Raw genomic sequence first — 27,938 nt, 5'->3', positions numbered from 1 at the left:
GAAAAACTGTCTTTTTCTTAGGCAAAAGACCATTTGTCAGACTGCAAAGGTAAAAGCATTCATCCATGTATCTTGTATTTATATACTCTGAGGCAGTGATACAGTCGTCGGACAATCTAATTGGTTTCACACTTCACAGCTGTAAATACAGAGACTGCAAAAGAAAAAAGAGCTAAACAGGATCCAGGTAGGGGTTGCACGTTACCTTGGTGTACGCCGGTGCTGGCAGCAGTGCCTGACTCCCGTATGTGCCTGTCTTTATAAAGGAACCCTAGTGCTCGGATGGCATGGTGGGGGCTTCCTTCCTTCTGCCACCACCATTGCCAGTAGTTATATATAAACAGGTACACAGTTCAAGTGTCTCATTTCCATTTGAGAAGTGAATGCTGCCTAATGGTGGCCAACTAGAATTATCATTGCCCTTCATAGTCATTAAATCTCACAATGCTTCAATAAAATAGTGTGTAAGAACTCACCACAATCCTCATGTGTAATGACACAAGTAACTTGTTTGGCAGAGACAGATAGAGAAGAGTTAAGCATGAACCAAAATCTGATGGAAGGTATAATGACCATATCATGGGGAACTTGGCCAACTGTAGTCTACAGTTTTCTCAGACCAGCATGGACTGTACCTAAAGGCTGTTTCACCTTTAAAAACAAAAGTAGGGCCAGGCACTTGCAAGGCTGAGGGAGGAGTACTCCAAGTTGGAGGCCAACGTCAAGCATACAGCAATTTCCAGGCCAGCCTACACATAGAGATGCCCATCTCAAAGTAAAATTTAGAAACAGAAGTGGCAGTGTATAGGATTTGTCCTTCACCGAAGCTGAGTTGAAGAAAGTTGAATTTCAACAATGATTTACACCACCGATTGAGGTCCAGACAATGAAGGAACAGTTACTCCTTTGGGTTATCAGAGGTTACCTCTCTATGACAAAATGAACTTCTATAGCTTAACAACAAACATTAAGTCAAAAGTCTACTTTTTCTTGACAGCTCAGCCAATTCTTCCCTGATGTGCTGAACAGAAAACTCATCTCTTTTCAGCTCTGCTTGCTTCAGTGCTTCCTGGTAGATCTCCTTTGCTTGTGTGTATCGTTCTAAAATAACCCAAAGAGAGGGGAGAAGAAAATATGTGTTTTCACTAGGAACCACTAGTGAGGACACTGTATGATTTGCTGAATGCTTCAAATTGACATCTAGGGCTATCTGGTGTCTTGCATACATGACAGCTGGGTGAGAGAAGCTGAGCTTACAGTAGGTGTCAGATCTAAAGTACTCAGTGCTGTGGAATTACAGTGGGCTCTCCCTTGGCCAAAGATTTCACAATGGTGTTGCATGCAGTAGAGACTTATGCTCTCAGGTTTATGGGAACTTTAAGCCCTGAGTAATGTGGAATCAGAAACTGAGGTCTTATTATATTGTGGCTGCAGAACACTGCGAATTACACCTGTGAAAACATGTCTGTAAAACAAGACCAGGACCTATCATTGCATGGTAGTCTCTGCCTTCACATGGTCGTGCAGAAATATGGAAGTTTTATGAATGAAGCAAAATTGTACTTTAACACACATGCATGTTTTTTACCCTTACTTAGCCAGTTTTTTAACTTACAGCAGTGGTTCTGCACTTTCTTAATCCTGTGACCCTTTAATACAGTTCCTCAAGTTGTGGTGACCCCCAACCATAAAATTATTTTCACTGCTATTTCATAACTGTGATTTTGCTACTGTTATGAATTGTAATGTAAATATCTGTGTTTCTAGTGGTCTCAGGCAACCCTATGAAAGAGTCCTTCGGCCCCAAGGGCCTCACCTATAGGTTGAGAACCACTGACTTAGGGGTTTCTTCATTGCCATTGTCCTCCCCAAAATCATTTCACTTCAAAGCCCAGTGATGGAAACTCTCAGAATGCAATCCGTTTCCACTGCAACCTACCTCTGTGTATCAAGATGGCAGCCAGATTGCTGAGCACCATGTGCAGCTCAGGGTGATTTATCTCCCTTGCCAGATCTGACGCCCTCTGCATATAAATGTAGGCATCATCAAAGTGGCCCTGCGCATCCAGAGCAGTAGCCAAGTCACTCATCAGCACAATGGTCTATAACAGAGAAAACAAGCCTTTTCTTTACAAACACGTCTGCAGAACGTTAACCTGACGCTTGTCACACTGCATACCCACAAGTCCTCAACTTTACCTCAACCACAGTTACAGCAGCACTCCTGCTCCAACCCTAATCCTCCCCGGGAAGACACAGATCACCTGTACTGTGGAGGGCCTCACTATGACTTTGGAACTGAGGAACATAGATGGGGCTCTGAATTCAGGCATGCTTCTTACTGTTTCCCAATGGCACGCCTCCGGCTCCCTGCATTAAGTCCTAAATACTCCATGTCCAATCTAATTTGTTTACCTGGTGGACTGCAGGCATCAAACAGAGCAATCAACTCCTACCCCAAGAATATTTTTTTGCCAGAAGAAGCAGAGATGATCTCAATTCAGTGTTAATCTTTGTTAGTTTTTCAAGACAGGATTTCTTTGTAGCCTGGCCTTGAATTCACAGTGGTCCACCTGCCTCTGTCTCTTGAGTGCTGAGATTAAACCACCACCACTAGTTGGTTCAATTCTACATTTAATACTTTGTTTTGCCTGCTTTGAAAAATTAAATAAAATTCTGTAATAATGGTTTTAAAAGTTATGGCCATAGCTCAGAGGTAGAGCCCTTGCCTTGAATTTATGAGGCTTTAGGCCAGCCAAAAAGAAAAAAAAAAAAAAAGAATTCAAAGTCTCTACTTCCTCACCTCCCAGTTTCACAGGGGAAAAAGATACTTATATATGAACTAAACAGTTACAAGGTTCTGACTGATACAGTCTAGTCAGCTCCAGGAGGAAAAAAAAGACCGAGTCTATAAACCACTGTGAACATGAGGCTACACTTTCTGAAGTTCCCAGTACAGACCTGGGGTTAAGGCTGCCTTGTACAAAGACCACTGTATAAACCATGACTCATAAAAAAGGGTCTATGCAGAGGTACTGACTGGTCAGCAATCTCAAACCCTTCTGGAAACAAGTAGCTGGGAGTAGTGAGAGCTGGTGGAAAGAAAATGAACAGACCAGGGAGTGGAAAGACTTCCATACATCTGGATATCAACCCTCAGTCCTCATGACAGTTCATATGCCTAACCACGTCTTGCCACATCCACAACTGATACTAAACACTGAATGTGGAGCTTTACCAATGCCATGCAAGCTGTCTACTACTGAGATACATCCCAGCCAAATTTCTCTTCTCCTCCCTTTGGCATGAGAGCTCACCAACTTTACCAGGCACCCTTGAAACTGTGACCTTGTAACCCTCTGCAGAGTACCTGTGCCACAGGGCAGGCCTGGCTTAAGCACTGTTTCGTCCATTACCTGTGGGTGTCTTTCTCCTTGTATTTCTTGACAAATCTGCAGGGCTTTTTCATACATCCTTTGTGCCTGTGACAGCTGCTTGGAGAATAGCAGGTAGCGTGCACAAGAGTCTAAGCACATGCCAAGGAGGAGGTAAGTATTGGCTCTTTCTTCTAAAAGAAAGATAGAAGTATGGTGAGGATGTAATAAAAGTTACAAACAAAAGTCAAAGGAAGCCTCTGTGCGTCATCATTGTGCCTCCCAGGTTTCATTGTGTTCCAGGTCACTTAAACTCTGATCCTCAAGAGACTGTTGGGTGGATTGACAACCAATCAAATGACAAGTGATAAGTAGTCACCTGAAATCACAGAACCCCCATTTTGAGTAGATTAAAGAGCCCACAGTTCAATTTAAATACTGAGTATCTTAACATTGGGAACTAGTGTTCAGAGAAGATCATTAAGATAAACCCGAAGTAGAATGCGCGAACCACAAACCGTCTATGGCCAATGAACGTTATTTAGAGTTTAAGAGAAAACACAGCAAGAAACCAAGAATACTTAGAATTCTGTGATGGAAAGAACATGATCCAATTCTCAAGGACTACAGGCCGGGACAGTGTGGCACTGAGAGACTGACTACAGACTTCACACAGCTGATGCCACACGAAGAGCAGGAGACTGCAGAACTAGACAACAGTGCCCACTGTCAGCCCTCAAGATACATATGGCCCAAATAACAGGAAAAGTGATAGGTGAGAACAATTCAAAGTTCACAAAGAACTAGAAACAGGATCCTTGGATGTTCTGTTTGGTTTTCTACAGCCTAAGCTGGCCTCAAACTTGGATCAGTTCCCCTGACTCAGCTTCATGAGCTAATTTCAGGTGAGTAAACTAGCAGACACCCCTTGAAGATGGCCAGTTAAATTCACCAACAGAGCTGCCAGTCCTCCCTCTTTTCAGGTCTCCAGGAAATTTACAAATGTCATACAAAATTTTGGAAGTAGTGTCTGTGACTAAGTAACAGTCCGACCAGCTACTGAAGAGACAGCATAAGTAAAGTCACCTGGCTATGGTAGATGAGCACAGGGGTCTGAGCAGTCTCGGGTTAGGAAAGTGGGAAACATGAAGTTTAAAGTGCAGACATCTAAAATAATTTGCCTTTGCTTAATCATAAAAGGTCAACAACTGAGGGCTGGGGCTCAGCTGGTAGGATGCTTGCCAGTCTTTCTTGAGGCCCTGGGTTTGAGCACAGCACAGCAATGCCCAGGTTTGTAGCACACAGCAATGATCCCAGCATTTGGAAGGAGAGGGGAGGATAAGGAGTCCCCCTCAGCTACATAGTGTGTGGTTTAGAGAGATGGCTCAGTAGCTAAGAGTGTATACCAGAACCTATGGGAAAAATTTGGGCATGGTCATGTGTGACCCCCCCTACCTCCACCCTCACTCCCCTTCCTTCCTTGAGCTGGGCCAATGGCTTGCAGTCCTCCAGCACTCAGCCTCCTGGGTCCTGGAGGACTGCACGCATGTCCGACCATGGCCCCTTAATTGCCTTTAAATGGTTCTGTATTCTCTAAGTGGTCTTTTAAAATCATACAACTATAAAATGCACTCATCAGTATAACTTAGAAAGACAGAGCACTGGACATCGCCTAGCATGTGTAAAGCCTTGAGTCCAAAGCCAAACGAGTAGACAACAGGACAAATGACAAGCAGTTCTGGGGAAGCTTGTACTGTTACATGTAAAGGAGAGGAGGCAGAGAGCACAATTCATGCGGTACAACTCAGTGATGTTTTCTAAAAAGTATTTTAGAAATACTTTTTAAATTCATCACACACTCTTACCACAAAAATATTGGGTTCCCAGCAGCCATGCTGAATGCTTGTTTCAGCTCCAAGAGATCTAACACCATCCTCCGGAACCTGAAGGCACCTGCACTCACATGCTCATATCCACACACAAACGTGTGTGTGTGTGTGTGTGTGTGTGTGTGTGTGTGTGTGTGTGTGTTAGTGTTACATATACACACATAACTATGTGTGGGTTACATATATGTATACACATAACTAAAAATAAAGTAAATCAGAGCTAGAGAGAGGGCTCCATGGTTAAAAGCACCTGCTGCTCTCAACATGGTGGCTCTTAATGAGCCACAGCTCCAGTTCTTCTGGCCTCTTCAGAAACCAGGCACACAAACCTTACACTTATTTAAATGCAGACAAAACAGCCATTCTCATATGTGAGTGTGTATACTTTTAAATAAATACATCTTTCAAAATAATAAACAGTTTTAAACAGTGACTGAGGGACAAATGAAAAAGCATTGTGGCTGGGCATGGACACACACCTTTAATCCCAGCACTCAGGAGGCAGAAGAGTCTCTGTGAGTTCAAGGCCAGTCTGTTCTACACAGCAAGTTCCAGGACAGCCAGAGTAACACAGAGAAACTCTGCCTCAAAAAAAAAGAAAGAAAAAAAAAAAAAAAACAAAAAACCAAAACACTAAAGAACTTCCAGAAAGTATTAAAAGGCTTCTCTGCCTGCTGTCAAGAGAAAACTTTACACAGGGTACAAAAACAGACTTAAATTTTTTTCTATTACATCACTTTGTAAGGTGGCATATAGTGAGAATTCTGGTCTCTTAACCCAATTGTGCTATGTGAATACATTTTTGTTTTAATCTCAGGTGTGGGATATAGGGTTGCTCCAATTTTTCATAGCCATTAACGATGATTGTCCCATGCTCGGGGCGGGGGGGGGGGAATGATTTTTGGCAGCTGCAGTTTAATTCTGGGGACTTTGGAGAGGGCCTGGGTGGCCGATGCCCCTACTGCTGTTGTGTTTGCTAGATTGTTGGTTGGCGATATCCTGGTGATGGAGACTGGACTCGCCGCAAGGAACCAGATGCCCCAAATCCAAGGAAGTAGTCTAAGGAGATCTAGGCCCCCTTTCCCTCTAACCTTCTTTCTCTCCAACCTAGTGTAGGGGGAGTGGAAGGAATTAGGTGAAATAAGGGTTGGAAGGGTGGTAGATGTAAGAACCTATAAGAAGCCAATAAAGAAGCCCAGAAAAGTACACCTACAGGGCATGGGCTTATAATGGCAGCACAAGCATGTAGGTTATAGGAATTTGTGGGAGTCACTTTTCTCCTTTCACCCTATGAGTTCCAGGAATTAAACTAAGTCTTCAAGCTTGCTGGCAACTGCCTTTACCTGCTATTCATTTCACTGACCCAAAAGGACTTCTTTTTCCAAGAAAAAATGATTATTTTTATTTTACTTATGTATATGGGTGTTTTGCCTGTGCGTGTGTGTGTGTATGTATGTCTGTAATCACGTGTGTGTGTGGGGGTGTGTGTGCGTGTGTGTATGTATGTATGTCTGTAATCACGTGTGTACCTGGTACCTCTAGAGACCAGAAGAGGGCATCAGGTCCCCGGAGCTGGAGTTATAGACAGTTCTGAGCCGCCATGTGGGTGCTGGGAAAGGAACTCGGGACCTCTGGGAGAGCAGACAGTGCTCTTAACCACTGAGCCAAGGAAACATGATTCTTTGAAACATAGGTACTGCTAATGTTAGACAAGAAGAAAAATCAGATAGCTTAAAAAAAATGAGTAAGAAGTTCCTGTCATTTACAAGAGCCCAGAGGGACATTTGAAGAGCATATTTATTTCTCTGAGCTTTAATTATACCTTCCACATATTATGTTTTTATTTATTTATTTTAAACATTTTATTTATTTTATGTATACGAGTGCTCTATCTGTATGCAAACATACATGCCAGAAGAGGGCATCGGATCGTATAACTGTGAGCCACCTGTGGTTATACTAGGTATTGAACTAAGGACTCTGGAAGATGTAGTGCTCTCCTAACTGCTGAGCCATCTCTCTAGCCCCCATTTATTATTTCTAATCACAGGAAAAACATATGCTACTTAAGCTAGTATATGAAGAAACCAAGATTCATTATTGAAGCCTATACCTAAAATCTACGCGAAGGGAACTCTTTAGTCTGCAGAGGATGAGCAAACACAAGAACAGCTCGAGAGATTTACTACGTGAGTGTGGAGAGTCCGGGGAGGTGCTGCAGTAACTGCACATCTGGGAAGTACAGAAGCGCCATTAGTATCTCTCAGAGAATCTGAGCACAGCAGCCTCTCCCTGGCCCCCACCCCTAGAAACAGGGTTGTCTACAGAACCAGAAGTATGACTGGCTACCTGCCACATCCTGGAATGTCCTTAGTCACTGACGTCAGACTCAGCACTTCCCAGAACACAGTGGTAGAGGAGCATCTAATCTAAGGCATTTACTTCCAAGAACATGACTGATAACTGGGAACCTTTCTGCTGGACACAGCTGAGGTCCCAAGGGCCACAAGTTAAGAATTAGCTAAAAATCCCAAGTGGAATGCACGTGAGCCCAGTTTCTGTCACCTCTGTAAATGGTCTGAGTGCCTATGAACCCAGAAATTAAAGCCTTTAACTTGTGTAAAACAGAGCCAGATCTGAAGTCCTCACATCACACACAGCATTCCCACTCATGGAACGCAGGGACGTGCGAGCATCGCCACCTGCAGACACTGCCAGTGCACAGGACATCTTTCCTCCACTACAGCTCAATGCCTCACAGGGGAGCAAGCTCTCAGTTCTTCAGTGACTAGTTCAGCAAGTAAACAAATGAAAAGGGAGAATAAAAGCAAGAGAGCTGAAGTGACTGTGGAGAAGGTAAAGTGCCAATTATAATTACAGAGTTTAAAAACGTTAGCATCGGGCTGGAGAGATGGCTCAGCGGTTAAGAGCACCCGACTGCTCTTCCAGAGGTTATGAGTTCAATTCCCAGCAACCACATGGTGGCTCACAACCATCTGTAAAGAGTTCCAATGCCCTCTTCTGGTGTATCTGAAGACAGCTACAGTGTACTTATATATAATAAATAAATAAATCTTTAAAAAAAAAAAAAACGTTAGCATCACTCTAAAGATGCATCTAGACTGCACTGAAAGAGAAGCAGGAAGGCTAGAGGCCAAACTTAGGCTGCCCAGCTGCTACGCAGAAACACCAAGGAAACCCTGTGGCGGCTGGCAGAGCTACACAACAGAACCAGGTAAGAGTAACATCATCTTCATTGCTAGCAACCAAGATGATCCCTGTGAGTAAAAAGACTATCAAATACCCAAAACAACAGCTAGTGTGTTAGGGTCAGCACAGTGTCAGGATCTCCATCAGAGGGTTGCAGCAGTAGGAAGATTGACTATTTAAACCATAAGGAACATTAAGGAAACATTATAGCCCTTACTAGTAACACTGTGATCCTTTTGTACAGCTTATCTAGAAGCTTATGAAATCTTACATTTTAATAAAACATTTTAACTAAGTATCTCTCTGAGTTTAACATAGTAAATGACTTTATTAAAGAAGACACAAAGCCCCAAATTACAAAGGAAAATATCCAATGATTCTATTAATACTCACATTTTAATCTCTGATGTACACAACCCACCAAAATATAAGACACTCAAATCCATACATAACTCTCACAAGCTATTAAGAAAAATAACCCTAGCCAGCAGGATGACCCAGTGGTTTAAGTGCTTGCGCACAAGTCTGATAATATGAGTGTGGTTCCCCAGAACCCACAAAGGCCTGGATGTAGTGGTGATACCTAACACTGACTTATGCGCCTGCTCCTCAAGCAGCCCATCTCCTGCCAGAATGCTATCTAGGGTCCAGAAGACTCATCAGCTTACGGAGGGAAAAAAAAACAAAACTGCCCAGCAAGGGTTCTTGAGTCTCTTCAGTTTATCTCCTGTGGGTTATCTGTTCCACATACTGGCTCAAGCAAGATGGGAGGTGGAGACAGGAGACTGTCCGAAGCTCTTGGGCCAGTTAGTCTGGAAGATAGAAAGCAGCAAAGACAGAGAGAGGCCCTGCCTCAGTGTGGGAGGAGAGAAGACTCCCCACAGCTGACCTCTGACCTCCACAGCTGCTCTGTGGCACTTACAAATAAATAACCGTGGGCAGGAAGGCAGAAAGAAAGGAAGGCAGGGAGGTAGGGAGGAAAGGGGGGGGGGTACAGAGGGAAGGAAAGGAATGAAAGAAAGAGGGGGGAGGGAGGAAGGATGGAAGGAAGGGGAAGGAAAGGGAAGGGAAGGGAAAGGAAAGAAAAGAAGAGGGAGGGAGGGAGGGCAACCCCTTAAATCAGTGGTTCTCAACCTGTGGACTACGACCCCCTTGCAGGTCATATATCAGATATCCTGTGTACCAGATATTTACATTACAACTCATAACAGTAGTAAAATTACAGTTATGAAGTAGCAATAAAAGTGATTTTGTGGTTGGGGCCACCACAGCATAAGAAACTGTATTAAAGGGTCATAGTGTCAGAAGGCTGGGGAGTACTGGCTTAAACAGTAAGCAAAGGGATCGGAGTGGAACATTTCCTTGGCAAATATGATGCCAGCAGCACTAAAAAAAACAGTACTATATACAATGGAAATCTCTAAAAAAAAGATGTAAACATAATAAACAACCAACTGATAAAAAAAATCCAAAGACAATTCTCTGAACAGGAACTCCCAACAGCCAATATACAAAATTATTATAGTTTGCTAATAAGCAGAAACACATACTGAAGACATAATGAAACTCCTTCTCCTATCTCCCAAATATTAAAAAAAAAAAATCTTATGGACAGACCCATGGCTCCAGTTGCATATGTAGCAGAGGATGGCCAATGTGGGGAGAAGTTCTTGGTCCTGCCAAGGCTCAACCCCCTCAGTGTAGGGGAATGTTAGGGCAGGGAGGCAGGAAGGGGTGGGTGGATGGGTGGGGGAACACCCTTATAGAAGGGGGAGGGAGCATGGGATAGGGGGGTTATGGATGGGAAAGCGGGAAAGGGGAGAACAATTGAAATGTAAATAAATTTTAAAAATCCAATAAAAAAAAAAACCAAACACTTAAGTCTAAGAGGAACAGGGGCAGAGAATCAGCACTGATTAAACTCTTAGGTACACAGTTTAGTAGTATTTAGAATACGCACCCCAGAAGAAAGGGGAGTATCCCTGGGTAGGAACCCGCATGTGTGCAGGCTTCTAAGAACGGTCAATAAGAAGTAGTTTTTGCAGTGAAACACATACAACAATCGTCTATGTTCAGCAACAGAACTGTGGGTACCAACGAGGTCCACTACAGAAGTAGTCAGAGCTGACCTAGCCTGAATCCAGTAAAAAGTGGCCTCATCCCTCACTTCATCCAGTCACGTGATAATCCAAAGACATCAGCTTTCTAGATGGTACAACTCAGCAGATCCGCTGTGCAGCAAGCAAAAGGCGCCCAGCCCCCCAAGCGAAGAGCACAGCTCTGCTCTCTGTCCATTTCAGCAGAGATCAATCTCCACAATAAAACGCTCCACAGAAAAGGCAAATTGCAGGAAGTAACTGTACAATATGTCACTCATAGAAAGCCTAAAATCCATAGTACTTCTACATATTGCTGATTGATAAATACGTAAATGACGAATCTCAGGACAGTAATTAGACCTGAGCAGGCTCAACAAGAACACCACAAACAAAAAGACACAAAAGCACTAAAGCACTAGGTAAAATACTGAAGTTTGACAAGGCAGGAGAAAAGTTAAAAAAAAAAAAAAGGACTGTAAAGACATCACATTTTACTTTTCTGGAAATCTCACACTTTAATAAAACAAAACTGAGGAAACGCAGAGAACCATCTCCAGATCTATATAGGGCAAACACAAACTCAAGAATTCTCAAGAAAACAAAGAAATCAAACCACAGCTTTGACACAAGGCAGTAAAAAAGTACTCAGCAAATCTGAGTGAGATATAAACTAAAATACGTGAGAAATAACTGGAGGAAAACTTTATTTTCAGGTGAAGGGATAATCTGCAATAAAAAAACTAGAACTTTGAAGTGGTTATCAGAAATATGGATAGACAGTGGCTAGGCTTGGTAGAATGGGGGCTTAAGGAGCTCATAAAAATTTGATTTTTTAAAAAAAGATCACTATGTAATTACTATAGACAAAATGAGTCAGGGAAGAGAAAACATGGACAACACTCATTATAAACCAGCCAAACTTAAGAAACATTACAAACAAACAAACAAACAAAAAAAGAAAAGAAACATTCCAAACATTCTATCCAGTACCTAGTATACATGAGGCCCATGGCTCAATCCCTGTTACTTAGAGAGAGACCCTGAATATTATATTCACCAGGACAAACCTCATAGGAAGGTCTGAATGTACACAGCGTCTGTCTCTGTCTCACAAGAATAAACTTGAGATCAACAACAGAAAGAAACCTGGAAATTAATCACACTCCTAAATGTTTTAAATTACCAAGAAAAGTATAAGAAAAACTAGAGAGTACTTTGAAATAAACAAAAAATGAAAATATACCAATATTTATGAGTTGGAAGTAAGATACAAAATTCTATTTACTTATTTAATGCATATGAGTACACTGTAGCTGTCTTCAGACACCAGAAGAGGGCATCAGATCCCACTACAGATGGCTGTGAGCCACCCTGTGGTTGCGGGGAATTGAACTCAGGACCTCTGGAAGAGCAGTCGGTGCTCCTAACCTCTGAGCCATCTCTCCAGGCCCCTATACTGTTCTTTTGACTGCATACTTTGTTTCTTTATCCCTAAATTCCTAGACTCTTTGGGATGAGGTTCCCAGAAACTGCTTTCCAGCTGTAAGAGGGCCACAAGAGTGAAGGGCTGATCCTTGCCGACTTCGGTGAGCCTCCCACCCACTAGTCACGTCAGCCCACCCCTTACTGAAACTGTCCTTTCTTTAACTCAGTTGACAGTCCCTAGTACAGTCTGTGTAAACATATGCTAATTTATTCAGATACAAATCACCTCAAATACACTGGGGACTGACAAAGTGACTCCACAAATCCCATGAAAAGTGACAGAATTTCCACAGAAGTAGCATGTGTGCACTGCCACTGCATATTTATGCTCAGTATAATTTAACAATGTTTACTGTTAAAATAGAAAATTCTAAAGAAAACTGTTCTTAATGATAATTACCTGTAAGAAACTAGTGGTCAACTTTCCAAGTAAACTCTAGATAATCTAAAAAGCAAAATACTAAAACTGTTTAGAGGAGTTGGGGATTTAGCTCAGTGGTAGAGCACTTGCCTAGCAAGCACAAGGCCCTGGGTTCAGTCCCCAGATCCGAAAAGAAAGAAAAAAAAAAACCTGTTTAGATAGTTAAAACAGGAAGAAGAAATGAAACATGAAAAGATGGGTGCTCGACAACGTGATCTGGTGCTGGGAAACATTTCTCCGGGTCTGTGCCCCAGAGGAGCGGAGCCTTTGCCTCACGCTCTGCTGGTCAAATCTAAAAACAATACCTGGCATAGGACAGCTACTCTGTATTCTTAAAAAGTAATACAAGTCGGGGTGGGCAGTTGGTTCAACAGTTAAGAGCACTTGCTTCTCTTACAGAGGTCTAGAATTCAATTCCCAATTTCCAAGCACTTATAACCACAGCTCGAAGGAGGGTTCCAGCCTCCACAGGAACCTGCATTCATGAGCTCTTACCCACATGCATAGACACAAGTTAAAAAAAATAACCATTAAAGCTTAATAAAAGCAAATGAAATATAATTATCACACACATCATAAAAATACCTTAAAATAAACACAGACTGTATGACTCATTTATACACACTTAATAAAATCCTGGGACTCTGAGGCCAGCTGGCCTAGTGTGTGTGGTAGCAAGAAGAGACACTATCTGTCTGAATTTGATACCAAGGTTGTCTGTCCTCTGGCCTCCAAACACACACCGCAGTATTCACTATCACCGCAAGAAAAGCACAAACGAATGATAATCTCACTATGGAAGACATGTACAGCTTATCAATGAAGCTGACAAGGTTACAGAAGTCAGTCAATGTGCTTCAAGAAGGGGCAGACAGACTTATGACAACAATAAAGACTAATAATCAACATGAGTTGCTACTATGTACCAGTCACTACTCTAATGCTTTATACACAGCAACCCACCCAATTCCAAAGGTCCAGAGAGAACACTGCTCTTAATCTCCCACCAGACATCAAGAGGTTAACTAATGGGAGCTACAGCTCCATGCTCCCAACCATGATGGTCACAGACTCTAGCTAATCCACAGAAACCATCAGCCTCCCACAAACTCTTTTCTACAAGCTGTCTTTGTCATGATGCCTTATCACAGCAACAGAACAGTCAGAGTAAAGCCCATGTGAGCTGTAGATATTAAAATTGGAAAAAATGTATTCAAAATAAAAATATTCAGAAAAATACAAATGAACTATAAATTTATAAATCTCAAACAACCAGAAAGCATGTTTACATTTTAAATCGTTCATTCTTTGGTCTATGTAGTACAGAAAATCAAGCTCTTCTAAACTACAAATGCTACTTTGTAATTGAATTGTGTGCTTGCACCAGGCCAGAGGTCAGCCCTGGGTGCTGATCCTTAGGTGCTGCTCACTTTGAGTTTTGAGATAGACAAGGTCTCTTATTACCTGACGCTCATGGGACCAGGCTAGGCTGACTGGCCAGTGAGTCCATAGCTGCCCAATACTGTTCTTACCAGAATGGCACCACACCCAGCGTTTTGACACTGGTGCCAGGGCTAGAACCTGAGTATAGCAAGCACTATATCTCCTGCACCATCTCCACAACCCTCATTAGGTCACGATGATCTCCTCAGTAATTACATCCATATCTACATAATGGGGGACAAAATCCCCCAGACCACTCCTAATGTCATTTTCACTAATTTCCTCTTGGTACAGGGCTAGTCGTACAGAACACACAGATTTCGTTTTTGTTGTGTGTCAGGTACATGTTATGTGAACGGTGTGCCTGCATATGGAGGCCGCAGGTCAGCTTTAGTGTGGCTCCTCATGAGCTGTCCACCTTGATTTTGAGGAGAGTCTCTCGCTGGGATCTGGTACACACCAATGAGGCCAGACTGTATGGCCAGGAAGCCTCGGGGCTCCTTCCTTACCTCCCCAGCACTAGGATTTTTTTTTTTTTTTTTTTTTTGGAAGCTGGGGACCGAACCCAGGGCCTTGCGCTTCCTAGGTAAGCGCTCTACCACTGAGCTAAATCCCCAGCCCCCAGCACTAGGATTTTAAGCAGCCATCACAATGCCTGTCTTTTTTCACAGGTTCTGGGAACTGAACTCAGATCCTAATGTTTGCCTGGTGAGCACTTTATGGCCTAAGCGATCTCTTCAGCTCTCCCTTTCTTTGCTAAGACAGAGTCTCATCTATACCCAAGCTGTTCTCAAACTCATAGTATTACTCCTGCTTCAGCTTCCCAAACGTTGAAAATGCAGGCATGAGCCTTACACTTGTCAAATCTTTTACTATGCCAGAATGTGACACCAGAATCCCCATTTAAAAAGTCAGGTGTGGTAGCTATGCGTGCAATGCCAAAACCAGGAAAGCAGGGACAGGCATGTCACTAATGCTCCACAGCCAGCCAGCCTAGCCCTGGGCAAGTTCTAGACCAGTGAGTAAACCTGTCTCCCCAAAACACAATGGACAAAATCCAAGATTATTCACTAGCATACAAGATTGTCCTTCCATGTAGGTGCACATGCACACAAGTGCACACACACACACACCAAAAATTCTTTTGTCAAAAAAAAATACATTTTCATAATATGTTATAAAAGGTTATAATACAAAGTAAACAGCTGCTCTTTCTTGGCAATAGGGTTATCTTTCTTCATAATGCTTTCCAGAGTTTTCTTTGGAAAATTAGTAACTATTTTTAGAGCTGGAAAAAGCTTTATCTTCTTAATCAATTAGTAACAAGAGGTTAAAAATGCAGCTCGTTGGGTTGGGGATTTAGCTCAGTGGTAGAGCGCTTGCCTAGGAAGCGCAAGGCCCTGGGTTCGGTCCCCAGCTCCGAAAAAAAGAACCAAAAAAAAAAAAAAATGCAGCTCGTTTGGTAAAGTGCTTCTCCATCCCTGAGTTCAAGCCACAGCACGACACAGAGCAGGTGTGGTATAATCCCAGCACTCAGAAGGGAGAGGCAGGTGGCTGAGAAGGAAAAGTCATTCTCAGCTACACAGTAAGCTTGAGGCCAGCCTGGAATACATGCAACAGTGAGAGAGACAGTGACAGGCAGAGAGAGATAGTCAAGAGGCTTAGGCAGGAGTGCCTTAAGCTTGATACAGCAAATAATCCTTCAGAGAGGGGAGGGGAGGAGGGGGGAGGGAGGAGAGGAGAGGAGAGGAGAGGGGAGGGGAGGGAGGCGGACAGACGGATGGACGGAAGAAAGAGATGGAGGGAAGCAGGAAAAACTCCAATGTCCCAATGCACAACACAAGGCGGAGATGGACGGTGAGTGACTTGCACACTTTGTGGCTGGGGCTCGTTCATATTTTCTCTAGGTTTCTTCACACTCCTCCGCACTGCTCTGAACTGCATTTGCTTGCTGCTCTTTGCCAAGTTTTGATTTTTAGTAATTACTGAGGCTCTTTGGTAGAGAAGTCAATTACTAGAAACAGTTACAGAAAAGTACTTCTGTTGGTAACACAGAAGTAAGCACACAACACTCAGACTTCAACTTCAAGGATGGCAAAGAAGAACCAGGGGATAGAGGCTGAGTGAGTCCAAGATGGGTGGGACCCTGTGAGGATAGGCCTCTGAGGACACTGACAAACCTGAAGGAAGTGAGGCAGTGCTGAGAGCCATCCAGCGAGGAGACATAGGGATGAAAAGGCCTTTAGGTGGTATGGGCTCAGGAGCGGCAAGGCCAGGAAAAGTAGAGACATGATGACGCCACAGATGCAGGTAGAAGCCAGGTCCTTGAAGGAGTATGAACATAAAGGTGATGTGGAAGCAGTGAAGTCTTGAAAAGGTTAGTTTGCCTGATACATGGTAACATTCATTGAGGAGGTCAAGGAAAGGAAGCAGGAAAAACTGAGACCAGCATCCAGGCAGAAAGGATGACAGCCTTCACAATCCCTGGAGTAAGAGAATGAGATGTGTAGTCTAATGTGATGTATTTCCAAACATGTTGGTAGACCAGTATAAGGAGGAAATAAGAGAATTCCTAGGTTCTCTGCCAGAGCTATTGGGTGAATGCTGGTGTCACTTACTAACCTAGGGCTGAGCAGTGAAGACAGCTCTGAATGGCAGAAATCAAGAGACCCATATTGGACATGTCTAATGTTGGATAACCACTAAACAGTCTAGGCGAAATAAGGCCAGGCCAGACCATACGTCCGCTGTCTTGGTGCCAGCTGGTATAAATATGTTAAATGTTATGGGACTACATGACATTTCCTAGGGGTGAGCCAGAGGGAAAAGAGAAGCAGGTGAAAATACCTCATAGGTGAGCCACCATCTAGAAATAGGCAATAGAAGGGGAAAGGTCAATGAGACACCCAAGAAACCAAGGGACGCAGTTTCCTGTGGGAGACAGTGATCACGTGATCAACACTAATAATGAGTAAGACGGTCAGGGCTGGACGTAGTGACACTGATGAATGGCTACAGTGCAGTGATGGAGAAGAAAACCTGACTATGTTAAGAGGAAATCAGAAGGCATCAGGACACAGACAACTCTTCCAAAGTGCCTGGCTTTAGGGACGAGAACTTACCCATGGTTTCCTAGCATCTTGCCACCTCTTGGCATAGAGTCAATGTGTAACAAGTCCCTCAAGGAATATGAAAATTTTTAGTTCTTCAAACCAAGTAAGAAACCCAAACAAAAGTCAGGGTTAGAGGCATACACCTTTAATCCTAGCTTTCAAGAGGCAGGGACGATGTTATCTCAGAATTAGAGACCAGCCTGGTCTACACAGCAAGTTTCAGGCCAGCCAAGACTATGTGAGATCCTGTCTCAAGTAGGGGATAGGGAAAGAAGAGAAGAAACCCAGATACAGAGCTTAACACATCCCACCCCATGTGCTCTGAGCCTGAGTGGACAGCCTACAGGGACAGGACTTCCTCTTGTTCCCTACCCTGCAGCACAGTTAGCCTCATTCCTTTCTCTCTAATCTAGGAACAGGAGCCTGCAGGCAAGTGCTCTCCTCTCCCATTCAGCTCTACTTTTGTGTCAATTATGAACCTATCACCTTAAAAAAATTCAAAACAGTACTTAAGTCATTTAAACAAGATAACCTACTTCAAACCCACAGCATTACAATAGCCACTGACTCCCCAAAATGGACAATTTGCCCTCCCCCAATGTAGGTTCTTTGCCTTAAGAAACATCAAGCAATGGAAACGTTTGTAGAGAAAACCCAATGTCTAGAAAAGTCAAGTTTCCTACCTGACATAATATCTTCTGCTAATTCCTTTTCTCTTTCAATTTTCCCCTCTAGAGTTGAAATGCAGAATTCATAGCCAGCCAGGGCAAACTCCTGTCTGGAAACAAGTATCAGTAGTCAATCAGCTCTGCTCACCTTAGACTCCTCCTCCCCTGTTTTTACAGCTCTGCTCTGAGCATTATCAACAGGGGGAAGTTTGCATTTCCGGCTGTCAATCTGAACTACTCTAGAGTCTGTTTTTAAGTCATTGATTTAAGGGAAATTAATGGATGGTACCAACATTTTCATGACTGTATAGCCATTAGTCTTCCTGTGTTTCCATATGGCAAACCCTGTTTTTATTTTTTATTTTTCCCTACGGAAATCAAAATACTAGTTAGAGCACACGAAGGCCTGAAATACACTGCTAGCGCCTGAGGCAAACTCAGGAGATACACGGGCACCCAGACTGATGCTGGATAGCTTCCAAACACATGCAGAGGGACATGGAGAAACTCCTGTAAATCCAGGTCCTGCTCTTCATGTAGGCTCTATCTTTTTGCCATAACCAACATTATAAAGCTCATGCCTTCTCTACTGCTTTGCCAGAGGGGATGTGATGACCCACTGTTCTACTTCATCCTCGGAACAAAGCATCTTCTTCCTTCTCCAGTTCCAAACCTTGGCAGAAGAGATGTCTCCAGCCCCAGGCAAGGGAGGCTGCCAACAAATGCTGCCAGAATAAAAGGCCTTATCTCAACGTTTTTCCTCCAAAACCAGGGCCTCACACATGCTAGTAAGAACCCTCAGTCAGCATCTCTAAGCCCTATAACCTGGCCATGTGTTCTCTTATCTCATACATCTCTTGATAAAACACGAAAAAAGCAGAGGAACTTAGGTAGTAATTATTACTAATGGATACTGTAAAAAGCTTTTGGCTTTGAATGTCTTATTTCTCAGCAAATATTTGCTTTGAGCTTCTACCTGTCAAAGGCCTTGTGACATCATTAACATCTAGTCCTGCATGACATTACTCTCAAGAGTGACCCCGGGGTTGGGGATTTAGCTCAGTGGTAGAGCGCTTGCCTGGGAAGCGCAAGGCCCTGGGTTCGGTCCCCAGCTCCGGAAAAAAAAAAAAAAAAAAAGAGTGACCCCAGCTGCAATGTTCTCTGGCACCAGCCAAACTTCAAGTTCAAGATTTAAATCAAGAGCTATGTTGTGTTTTGTGTCTGTAATACAGGATAGGGTTGAGCCCTATCTCAAAAAGGAGACTTGAAGTCAGAGACCCACAGAAGACCCAGCCTATCTAGCGCCCAATCAAAACGCAGGAAACTAAGTAGGTGCTGAAGAAAACACCATTGTTGACTAGAACAGGGGCCAGGGTTGGGAATCTCTTAGCCTCAAAGCGTAACTTTTTTCAACAGCATCCAGCGTAGTGTCATCAAATCTCTGGCATTAACTTTTGCAGCAGCTAAAAATCTAAAGGAAACCATTCTCTCCCTAAACCCACTGCCCAAACAGACATTCCCAATTTATATATCATGTGCTCCCCCTTTGATTCTACCTAGAGATTAAAAGGAAGGGAAGGCCATGCCAACTAAGGTGAGGGAACAGCTGAGACAACACCTTCAGATTGGCTTCAGAGGCAAACGCAGGGCCTTTTCTTGACTGATGACTGCTATAAGTGGTGCCCACATCTGGTGGCCATGAGGGGCCAGCCAGTAAGCAGTACTTCATGGCTTCTGCTCTGGTTCCTGCCTCCAGGTTCCTGTTATGACTTCCCTCAGTGCTGTTGTATGACTTAAGAGTTGTAAATAAACCCTTTCCTCCCCAAGTTACTTTTGGGCATGATGTTTTACTACTGCAAAAGAAACCCTAAGACCTGACCTGACCATGTTTTGGGGGCAATGTGGAAGGGCATGTGAACCCTAGGCTGGGAAGGCCGTTCAGAGCTCAGGGCTTAGTGGGCTGTTGTAGGAGATGAAAAGACAAGAATGCTGTAAGGTTGGGGATGAAGGAGGCCTGGCTTGTGAAGTTTGAGGGGAACAAAGATTACCAGGGCCATACATGTGGTGTTTTCGATTAAAAAATCTTGGTTTCTTATCAGCTGGAGCTGAAACATCAGCTGTAATTAACAAGAGACCTGCGCCTCTGAAGAGAAAACCTTTGCTTTGCTGAGACAATCAATGCTCCTTAACTGAAGCTGAGAAACAAAAGTGATTTAATACCAGAATCATTAAGATAAAATATTCTCAGACTATGTCCTAAGGGTCAACACACAGAGGCTGTGGGCCAGAGGGAGCCAAGGCGGCATCTCATGCTGACAGCCAAACTTGAGGATGTGAAAGAGTCACCCAGGTGGTACTGGTTTTAAAGGCATGAGGAGGGGTCACGGGTAGAAGCTGAGGCTGGCCACTCTATGACAGGGTAGAGTCCCTGAAGAGAGTCCAGGCACAATGGTGAAAGTGCAGCTCAGCTGCAGGGGAGACCCCCGCATACTGGAGACTATAGTGTCACAGGACAAATGCCACGGACAGGAGCAAGTGTGGAGTGGAGCTGGCCTGAGCCTGTAAGCCATGTATGCAGTGAAGGAAATCTGGAGAACCAGAGCTGCCCAAGCCCTTTGGAGGGCCTTCAGTCTCAGACATAAGAGCTATTTGTACTTCTGAGAAGAACTGGGCTTTGCTTTAGTCATAGCTGTGCCCTGGTTCTTCCCTCTAAGAATAGAAAGGATATAACTTACTTTGGTTTTACAGAAGCCCACAGCTGGATATTTTAAAGAGACTGAATTTTAAAGTGTTTGATTTTTTTTTTTTAAGGCTGTGGGACTTTTAAAAGTTATATTATGTTTTAGGCTGGGTGTGGTGGCACACATCTTTAATTCCAGCACTCAAAAGGCAGGCAGATAGATCTCTGTGAACTGGAGGCCAGCCTGGTCTTTACAATGAGTACCAGGACAGCTAGGACTATGTAGAGACCTTGTCTCAAAAGAACAAAACAAACAAACAAACAAATAAAACAAGAATAAAAAGCAAGTTATGTTTAATTTTGTGATATTAGTATTAACATCTTGGGGACAAGTGCAAAAGGAAAGGCTAGTGACATGTTTCTGTGTCAAGGTGACAGGGGGTCAATCAAGCTATCTAGTTTTTATCAACGGAACACAAGCTAGAGTCAAAGAGGGACTGTCAGCTGAGGGAATGCCCCATTAGATTAGCCTGTAAGCAAGCCTTTGGGGGACATGTTCTTGACAGATAATGATGTGGTATGACCCCAGGCAAATAGTCCTGGGGTGTATAAGAAAGCAAACTGAGCAAGCTAAGAAAAGCAAGCCAGCAGTCATCATTCCTCCATGGCTTCTGCTTCAGTTCCTGCCTTAACTTTCTACCCTGGCTTCCCAACAGACTTTATCTTATCACAGCAAAAGTCACCTAAGGCAAGGATCCTTAAAGCCTCATGGGTGTTTCTAGCAACATCTAAACTGTCTCTAAAGCTGTTCTTGTCGCTGATAGGTTTCTTCTTCTTCATAAGAATTTAGAGTCAAAAGTTCTGTGGGTGGGTTGGTGTCCCTATCACTCCACTGGGGGGTCCTGCCTGGCTATAGGAGGTGGCCTCTTCAGGTTCCATATCCCCAGTGCTGTGGGTCATAGCTAAGGTCACCCCCATTGATTCTTGGGTACCTCCCTTATCCCAGGTCTCTGTCTTGTCCTGGGGATACTCCTCACTTCCCCACCCCGTCAGTTGAAGACGCATTCTCAAGGACATCTGGCCATCCCTCCTGTCTCTCCCCACATCTGATGCCGACCCCCCATTCCCTTCCCATCCCCTCTCCCACAGGGGAGACCAACTTAAGACCCATCCCATGGGCAAGCACTAATCCCTGACACTTAATGATACTCTATTATGTGTGCAGACAGGAGCATGTTGTCCCGAGAGGCTCTACCCAGCCGCTGGCTCAGACACCCACGGCCAGAGAGTGGACAGAGCTTAGGGACTCTTATAGAAGAACAGAAGAAGGATTCCAGGCACCAAAGGAGAAAAAACGTCCCAGAGAGACCTACAGTCAACTAACCTGGACCCTTGGGGCTCTCAGGGTCTGAACCACCAACCAAAGAACATACATGGGCTGGACCTAGGCTTCTCCATACATATGTAGCAGATGTGCAGCTTGGTCCTGAACATCTGGAATGGGGTCATGTGGGTCCTGAACAACTGGAATGGGAACTATCCCAACACTGTTGCCTGTATGTGGGACATGGTCTTCTGGCTGGGCTGCCTTATCTGGCCTCAGTGGGAGAGAAAGCACCTAGCCTCGAAGAAACTTTAAACACCAGGGTGGGGGGATACCCAGGAGGGCCCCTACCTACCCTAAAGTGAAGGGGAGAAAGGGGGAAGGGATTGTGAGGGGAGGTGACTGGGAGGGGCAGTGATTGAGATGTAAATAGTAAATTTACTTATTTAATAAGCAAATAATAAGTAAAAAATAAAACTAAATTTTTAAAAAATTGTGTCAAAAATTCACAGTAGTACACACCCTTAATCAGGAGTCAGAGACAAGTGTAAGTTTAGGGCCAGCCTGGTCTACATAGTGAGTTCCAGGACACCAGGACAACATGGAGAAGCCCTATCTCAAAAATAAGTGAGTAAATAAATAAAAAGAATTCAAATTTATCTACCATTTTTAAACTAGCACTTCTAGCTTATATATCCAGTGTTGGCTTATAGGAGTGCACTAGGTTCCTCCCAGGGACCTAGCAGGCCTTCAGGTATGGGCTACACAGAAAAAGACTGCTCCACTGTGAGCTCACACTCTTTCCTTGTTCCCACAAGTTCCCAGCCAGTCTCTCTCCCTCTTTCTGCTCTTTTCTGTCTGTCTGAGTGCATGAGAGAGAGAGAGAGAGAGAGAGAGAGAGTGAGTGTGTGTGTGTGTATGTGTGTGTGTGTGGTGTAACCCGCCTGTCTCTGTCCTCATTTCTCTACACAAGATTTGTCTGCCTGTGGGACTGTCTCTACCCCTTCTCCTGGCCCTCACTCGCCTCTCTTTCCCCCCAGGAAACCCTTGTATTAGATCTACTGCATGGTATAACCGCGCAGGGGCGTACCTTGGCATGAACCCACCAGGTACCCCCTTGTCACACTATATTTTACACAACATCCAGACTTCCCTCTACTACTAACTACAGCCCCTCCAAAGTCCTACCGATGATTATTCCCAAGTGCGCTGAAAACCTTTGAACAACACGAGTAATTCCTTTTATAGCCACTCACGCTGGAATAGTTATGTCAACTAGACATAAGCTAGAGTCATCTGAGAGAAGGACCCTCAGCTGAGAAAATGTTCCATGGGGGGAGCTGCAGACAGCATGCAGGGTATTTTCCTAATTAGTGACTGACACGGCTGGTGCCACCCCTGCACTAGTGGTCTGGGGTGCTACAAGAAAGCAGGCTGAGCTCAGCACCCTCCAAGGCCTCTGCCATCAGCTCCTGCTTCCAGGTTCCTTCCACTCTGAGTTCCTGTCCTGACTTCCTCCTTATAAACAAACAAAATAAACCCTTTCCTCCCCAAGTTGCTTTTGGTCTTAATGTTTTATCACAGCAAAAGAAACCCTAACCAAGACACCAGTTATTTCCAGAATGGAATGAGGAGATAACCCGGAAGTAATTCTCACCATTTCCTCCTCTGCTGGTGGAGTGGCTTCTCTGAGTGAGTGATCCTGAGGTACTTTTTACTGTTCCCTCTGTTTCTAGGAAGAGTTAACTACAGTTCTGACTCTATTTCCCTTCTCATTTCAAGCAAGAATCAAATACTTGATTAACTACCACAGTTCCGTTACAGGGACAAGGGCTGTGTTCCACTTAGGCAAATGGAAACCAAAGGAGGAAACTGGAAAAGGTTGAGGAGCCAACACTTGACGTGTGGTACTTGATTTCTGGAGACCCAGATGTAAACAGGTAAACTAAGATTGTAAAATACCCCAGGTCTGACTTTTCTGCTCCCCCGTCTTCTCCCTGACCAACGCCATACCTACATTCTGAGCATACTCACTTATTCTGAGCAGCGTAGATGTTGGCCAGTTTCAGAGAGATTTCAACTATCGCATTGTCTTCCTGTTGGGATAGTTTAAAAAAAAAAAAAGGAAATTCATGAGAAGTAAAAATTTCTTAGAGTATTTTTAACTTCTATAATGAATTCTGCCTGAAAGCTAGTCTTTCATCTTTTAAAGGAATTAACCAGCTATGAATTCTTTAACAATCATTACTCAGAATTAGTGAAATACTACCTCTTTTGATATAGGTCTGGGGGTGAAACAGCCACCTTTTTGGTCAAAGTACTTATGTGCTGGGCCTGGGGTGAGAGGGCATATCCTGGTTGGTTTTTGGTCAACTAGATACAAGCCATAGTTTTCTGGAAAGACAAAAACTGACATCAGATGAGATTTAGGCAGGTCTGAGGCATTTTCTTGATTAATGACTAATGTGGGAGGGCCCAGCTCACAGCTGAGCGGTGCCACCCCTGGGCAGGTGAGACCGGGTGCTATCAGAAGGCAGGCTGAGTGAGCCACAGGAAGCAAGTCACAAGGTGAGCCAGTAAGCAGCGTTCCTCCATGTCCCGGGTTTCAATTCCTGCTTCCAGACACCTGCCTAGAGTCCCTACCCTGCCTTCCCTCAGTGATGCACCATTACCAAAAAGTCTAAGACGAAATAAACCCTTCCTTCCACAAGTTACCCTTGGTGTCTTATTACAGCAACAGAAACTCTATGACAGGGAGTTTTTCATTATAACCTGCTTTGACGAGGGGCAGTACCAGCTGACGTCCTTACCTGCTTCATGCCTCCTCCAAGCAGGTAGCTCATTGTAGCTTTAAAAAGTTGTTCTGCCTAAAAGCATAAAGGTTCTCTTTAAACCATCTACACATGACTCTTAATTTAGGTACCAATTTAATATGAGTGTGCACATACACATGCAAACACGCATGCATGTATCCATTGAGGAGCACTGATATTTTTATAAAGGGACCAAAAGCTGAGGACCTCACATCCTCTGTACATCTTAAAGTACCCTATGGTGAGTGAAAACTAACTTCAACAGAACCAACGGGGCAGAGTGCAAACTGTTCCTAATATATACCCCCTCAACTAAGTTGTTTAAATACCCTCAATTTTTGAATCAACCTTCCTTAGCGAGCTACAATCATAGCATGAACTTAAATTCTGGCTAACAGTAAGAGGCAGAGAGAACATCAGAACCCTTTAAGACATTTTATAAGGTTGTCTCTTGCACTCCGATCTCTCCTGTGGGCTGGAGGTGAGTCAGCTCACTCACGCAGACGGAGACGTATCTTAATATGAAGAGAAGCCTGATCTGCTCTAGTCTTTGGTATACGTGTGGGCTGATCGATTAAGAAGAAACACACCTGTGCCTTCAGCCACTGTATCTTGGGGACCTTTTAGAGGGAGTAACATACCCTCACATTTAGTTCCCTTGAGGCATCACCAATCAAGACATTACAAAGTGATTGACTTACGTTTTCAAGCTGCCCTCGTATAAAAGCCAAGTTGGCCATCTGAAAGCAAATTATAAATGGCTGTTCAGTTCAGAGTGCTGGTTTACACAGATTTTTAAAACTTTTAAGTGGAAGATTCTCCCGTTTTCACAATCTTTAAAAAAAAAAAATTCAAAACAGAGAAAACGTCACCCGTTAATCTGCTAGACGCAGCAGAGCACGGCAATAGTGAAAGAGGCACACGGTTTATTTTATATATTCTGTTAAAAGCAAACTAGAAACCCAGATCATCACTGAAAAGTACGGAGATGCTCGCTTCTTTATGGTTTGAAATTCTAAGTGACCCTACAGAGGGTACAAAAATTAAACCAAGAGAAACTCAGAAACAAATACCTTCGGGACATCATGAAAGCCAGGCAGATAAAGCTGCTAGATCCCTTTCTCAGCACCCACCCTTCTCAACAACTCAGACTGGTTAGAGGAGTTACCAAGTCATAAGTGTACGTGATGGCCTTCTTGTTGTCACTCTCATACGCAAGGCGAAGAGCGTCATGCAAAATCAGCTCGGCTGCTTCTGGCTCATCTTTCATGATGCTCAACTAGAGAGAGAGGACAGAGGGAACAGTAAATGAAAGGTAAAGAAAAAGGTGCACTCTACAGAGTAGACACATCACAAAATGTGTGAGGAAATCATTCATTCATTGAATCTCGACTACGTCCAGGTACCTCGTCCACTGAGATGACAGGGAGACTAGTTTCCCTTGCCATCTAGGTGTGCTCACAAAACAAGGTTTTAACTAACGGATCAGACAGAAGGAATGCGAGCCATCTTTACTTTCTTTTTCCTCCAGAGACTCCTGACCCACAGAGATCCACCTGCCTCTGCCTCCTGCGTGTGGCAATTAAAGGCTAGTGCCACCACGCCTGGCACCGTGCTTACATGAAAGCTGTTTGCCTTCCATCTACTTCTTCTCTTCCTGAGGATTACAGGGAATCAGGTAGGACAAGTAGGTGTAATCAAAACTCATGAAAAGAGGAAGAAAAACAACACAGAGGAATGACAAAGGAAACCATGTTCAAGAAAATGAGAGTAAAAGGAGGTAAGATGACTGAGGAGTTAACCATGTAACAAAGTGGACGGAAGAATGACCCCAAGAGTCACGGGTAAAGCCCCATAGGCTGAAAAGAATGGTTCTTCAGGAGACAGGCAAGGAGGGTGGAGAGAGGGCGTGCGCTGAATCCCAGCTACTGCCACAGGAGGATGAGACAGCTGGCTTTGATCACTTCCAGTCCTGCAGCCCCTGACAGAGCTTTGTGTTTTCTCAGATACAAGGAGAAGTCACTCAGCTGTCACACAAGAAGGCACTACACTGATTTACATTTTCAAACCATCACTCAGTTTGCTGCATGGACGGCAGTTGGGGCAAGAGAACAGGACCTGTGTGAGAAAATCTAGGAAAATAGAGGGGAAGGGTGGTGGTGGGGGTGATTTGAGAAGTGTTCTGGATTTGACAGCAATTGTGTTCATTACTGTGTAACTGGGAATTATCAACAACACATTTAAGAACCATTATATTTTCCCTTTTTTTTTTCTTTTGAGGCAGGGTTTCTCTGTGTAACAGAGTCTTAACTGTCCTGGACTTGCTTTGTAAACCAAGCTGGCCTCAAACACACAGAGATCTGCCTGAGGAACCACTATGGTTTTTTTTTTAGGCTTAATTTTTTAGGGGGTAAAAAGAAGACTGTTAAAGACACATTTTGGGGAAGGAATTTAAGAAAAAGTGCTTAGAGGAGGGCACGCTAAATCTGAGACATAACTAGAGCCTTGCAATAGAGACAGCATGTCAGTGACACACTGCAGTCTGTGAACACAAATTTGGACGTTGTTGGCATTAAGTCGATATCGAACCCGTTGGAAGAAATTAAATAAACCTGGAGGGAATAAAAGGATGTGGAGAAACAGATTTAGACGTGAACCAAGAGGCATAAATGATACTAAATTGCATTTTCGGGACGTCATACATATTCTATGCACAAAATGTTATTTCGGCTTGGATGTTAACTGATTAAAGCCACCCCCGCAAAACATCCTCAATCAATACATTTGGACAAAATAAATAAGGAAACTGTGAGGGTGCCGTCTCCACCTGCACTCACAACTGCAGCGGTTTTGCTGCAGGATTCGCCCTGGACCAGTCTGGATGCATCCCAACTTTCCACCCCGGGCCAATACATCCAGGCCTCGGGAAGCGGAGCGGAGAGCGCGCACGCCCGATCGATCCTCTCACCTTGGCTCGCTTCAGCAGCTGGATGATCTCTGCCTCCGCCTCGTCTGTCGCGTCCTCTCCCGGCTGCTCCTCTGCCGCCGCGGTTCGCGAGAACCAGGCGAGCGCTGCGAGAAGCGGCTCAGAGGTCACCGGGACCGGCCCGTGCCCGCGCCCCCGCCCCCGCCCCCGCCGGGCCGGCCCCGCCCGGAGCGCTCCGCTCACCTGCCAACAGCGGCAGCACTCGGTGCCCCCGCGCCGGCGCGCCTCGGGTCCGCAGCCGCTCCGCGCCCGGACCCGCGTCACCGGCCCGCTCCGGCAGTAGGCGCGCAGTACAGCCCCCGCACCGCCGGCCCGCGGCCCGCAGCAGGGTTCGACCCAGACGCCAGCGAAGCAGCCGGAACATGCCGACGCGTCCTCACAGCTCCACTAGCCGCGGCTGGCCCGGGACGCCCCGCCTGTCCGCATGCGCGAT

At 44.4% G+C, this 27,938-nt stretch overlaps 1 protein-coding gene across 5 annotated transcripts; it reads right to left on the bottom strand.

The window, feature by feature from the left end:
- Nucleotides 1-50: 50 nt before the first annotated feature.
- On the bottom strand, nucleotides 51-27,909 carry Ttc19 (tetratricopeptide repeat domain 19). 5 transcript variants are annotated; one of them, NM_001415772.1, is given in 10 exon segments: nucleotides 51-1,101; nucleotides 1,940-2,102; nucleotides 3,417-3,568; nucleotides 17,718-17,812; nucleotides 23,741-23,802; nucleotides 24,517-24,573; nucleotides 25,221-25,259; nucleotides 25,688-25,798; nucleotides 27,488-27,591; nucleotides 27,689-27,909. In NM_001415772.1, coding segments are annotated over 10 exon segments (1,098 nt in total). In that variant the 5' UTR covers nucleotides 27,870-27,909; the 3' UTR covers nucleotides 51-967.
- Between the last annotated feature and the right edge of the window lie 29 nt (nucleotides 27,910-27,938).

Source organism: Rattus norvegicus, chromosome 10 (genome assembly GCF_021556685.1).
Source record: "Rattus norvegicus strain SHRSP/BbbUtx chromosome 10, alternate assembly SHRSP_T2T, whole genome shotgun sequence".
In the NCBI taxonomy this organism is placed as follows: Eukaryota; Metazoa; Chordata; class Mammalia; order Rodentia; family Muridae; genus Rattus; species Rattus norvegicus.
Note: the sequence above shows the minus strand (reverse complement) of the source record. Positions and strands in the feature narration are given on the sequence as shown.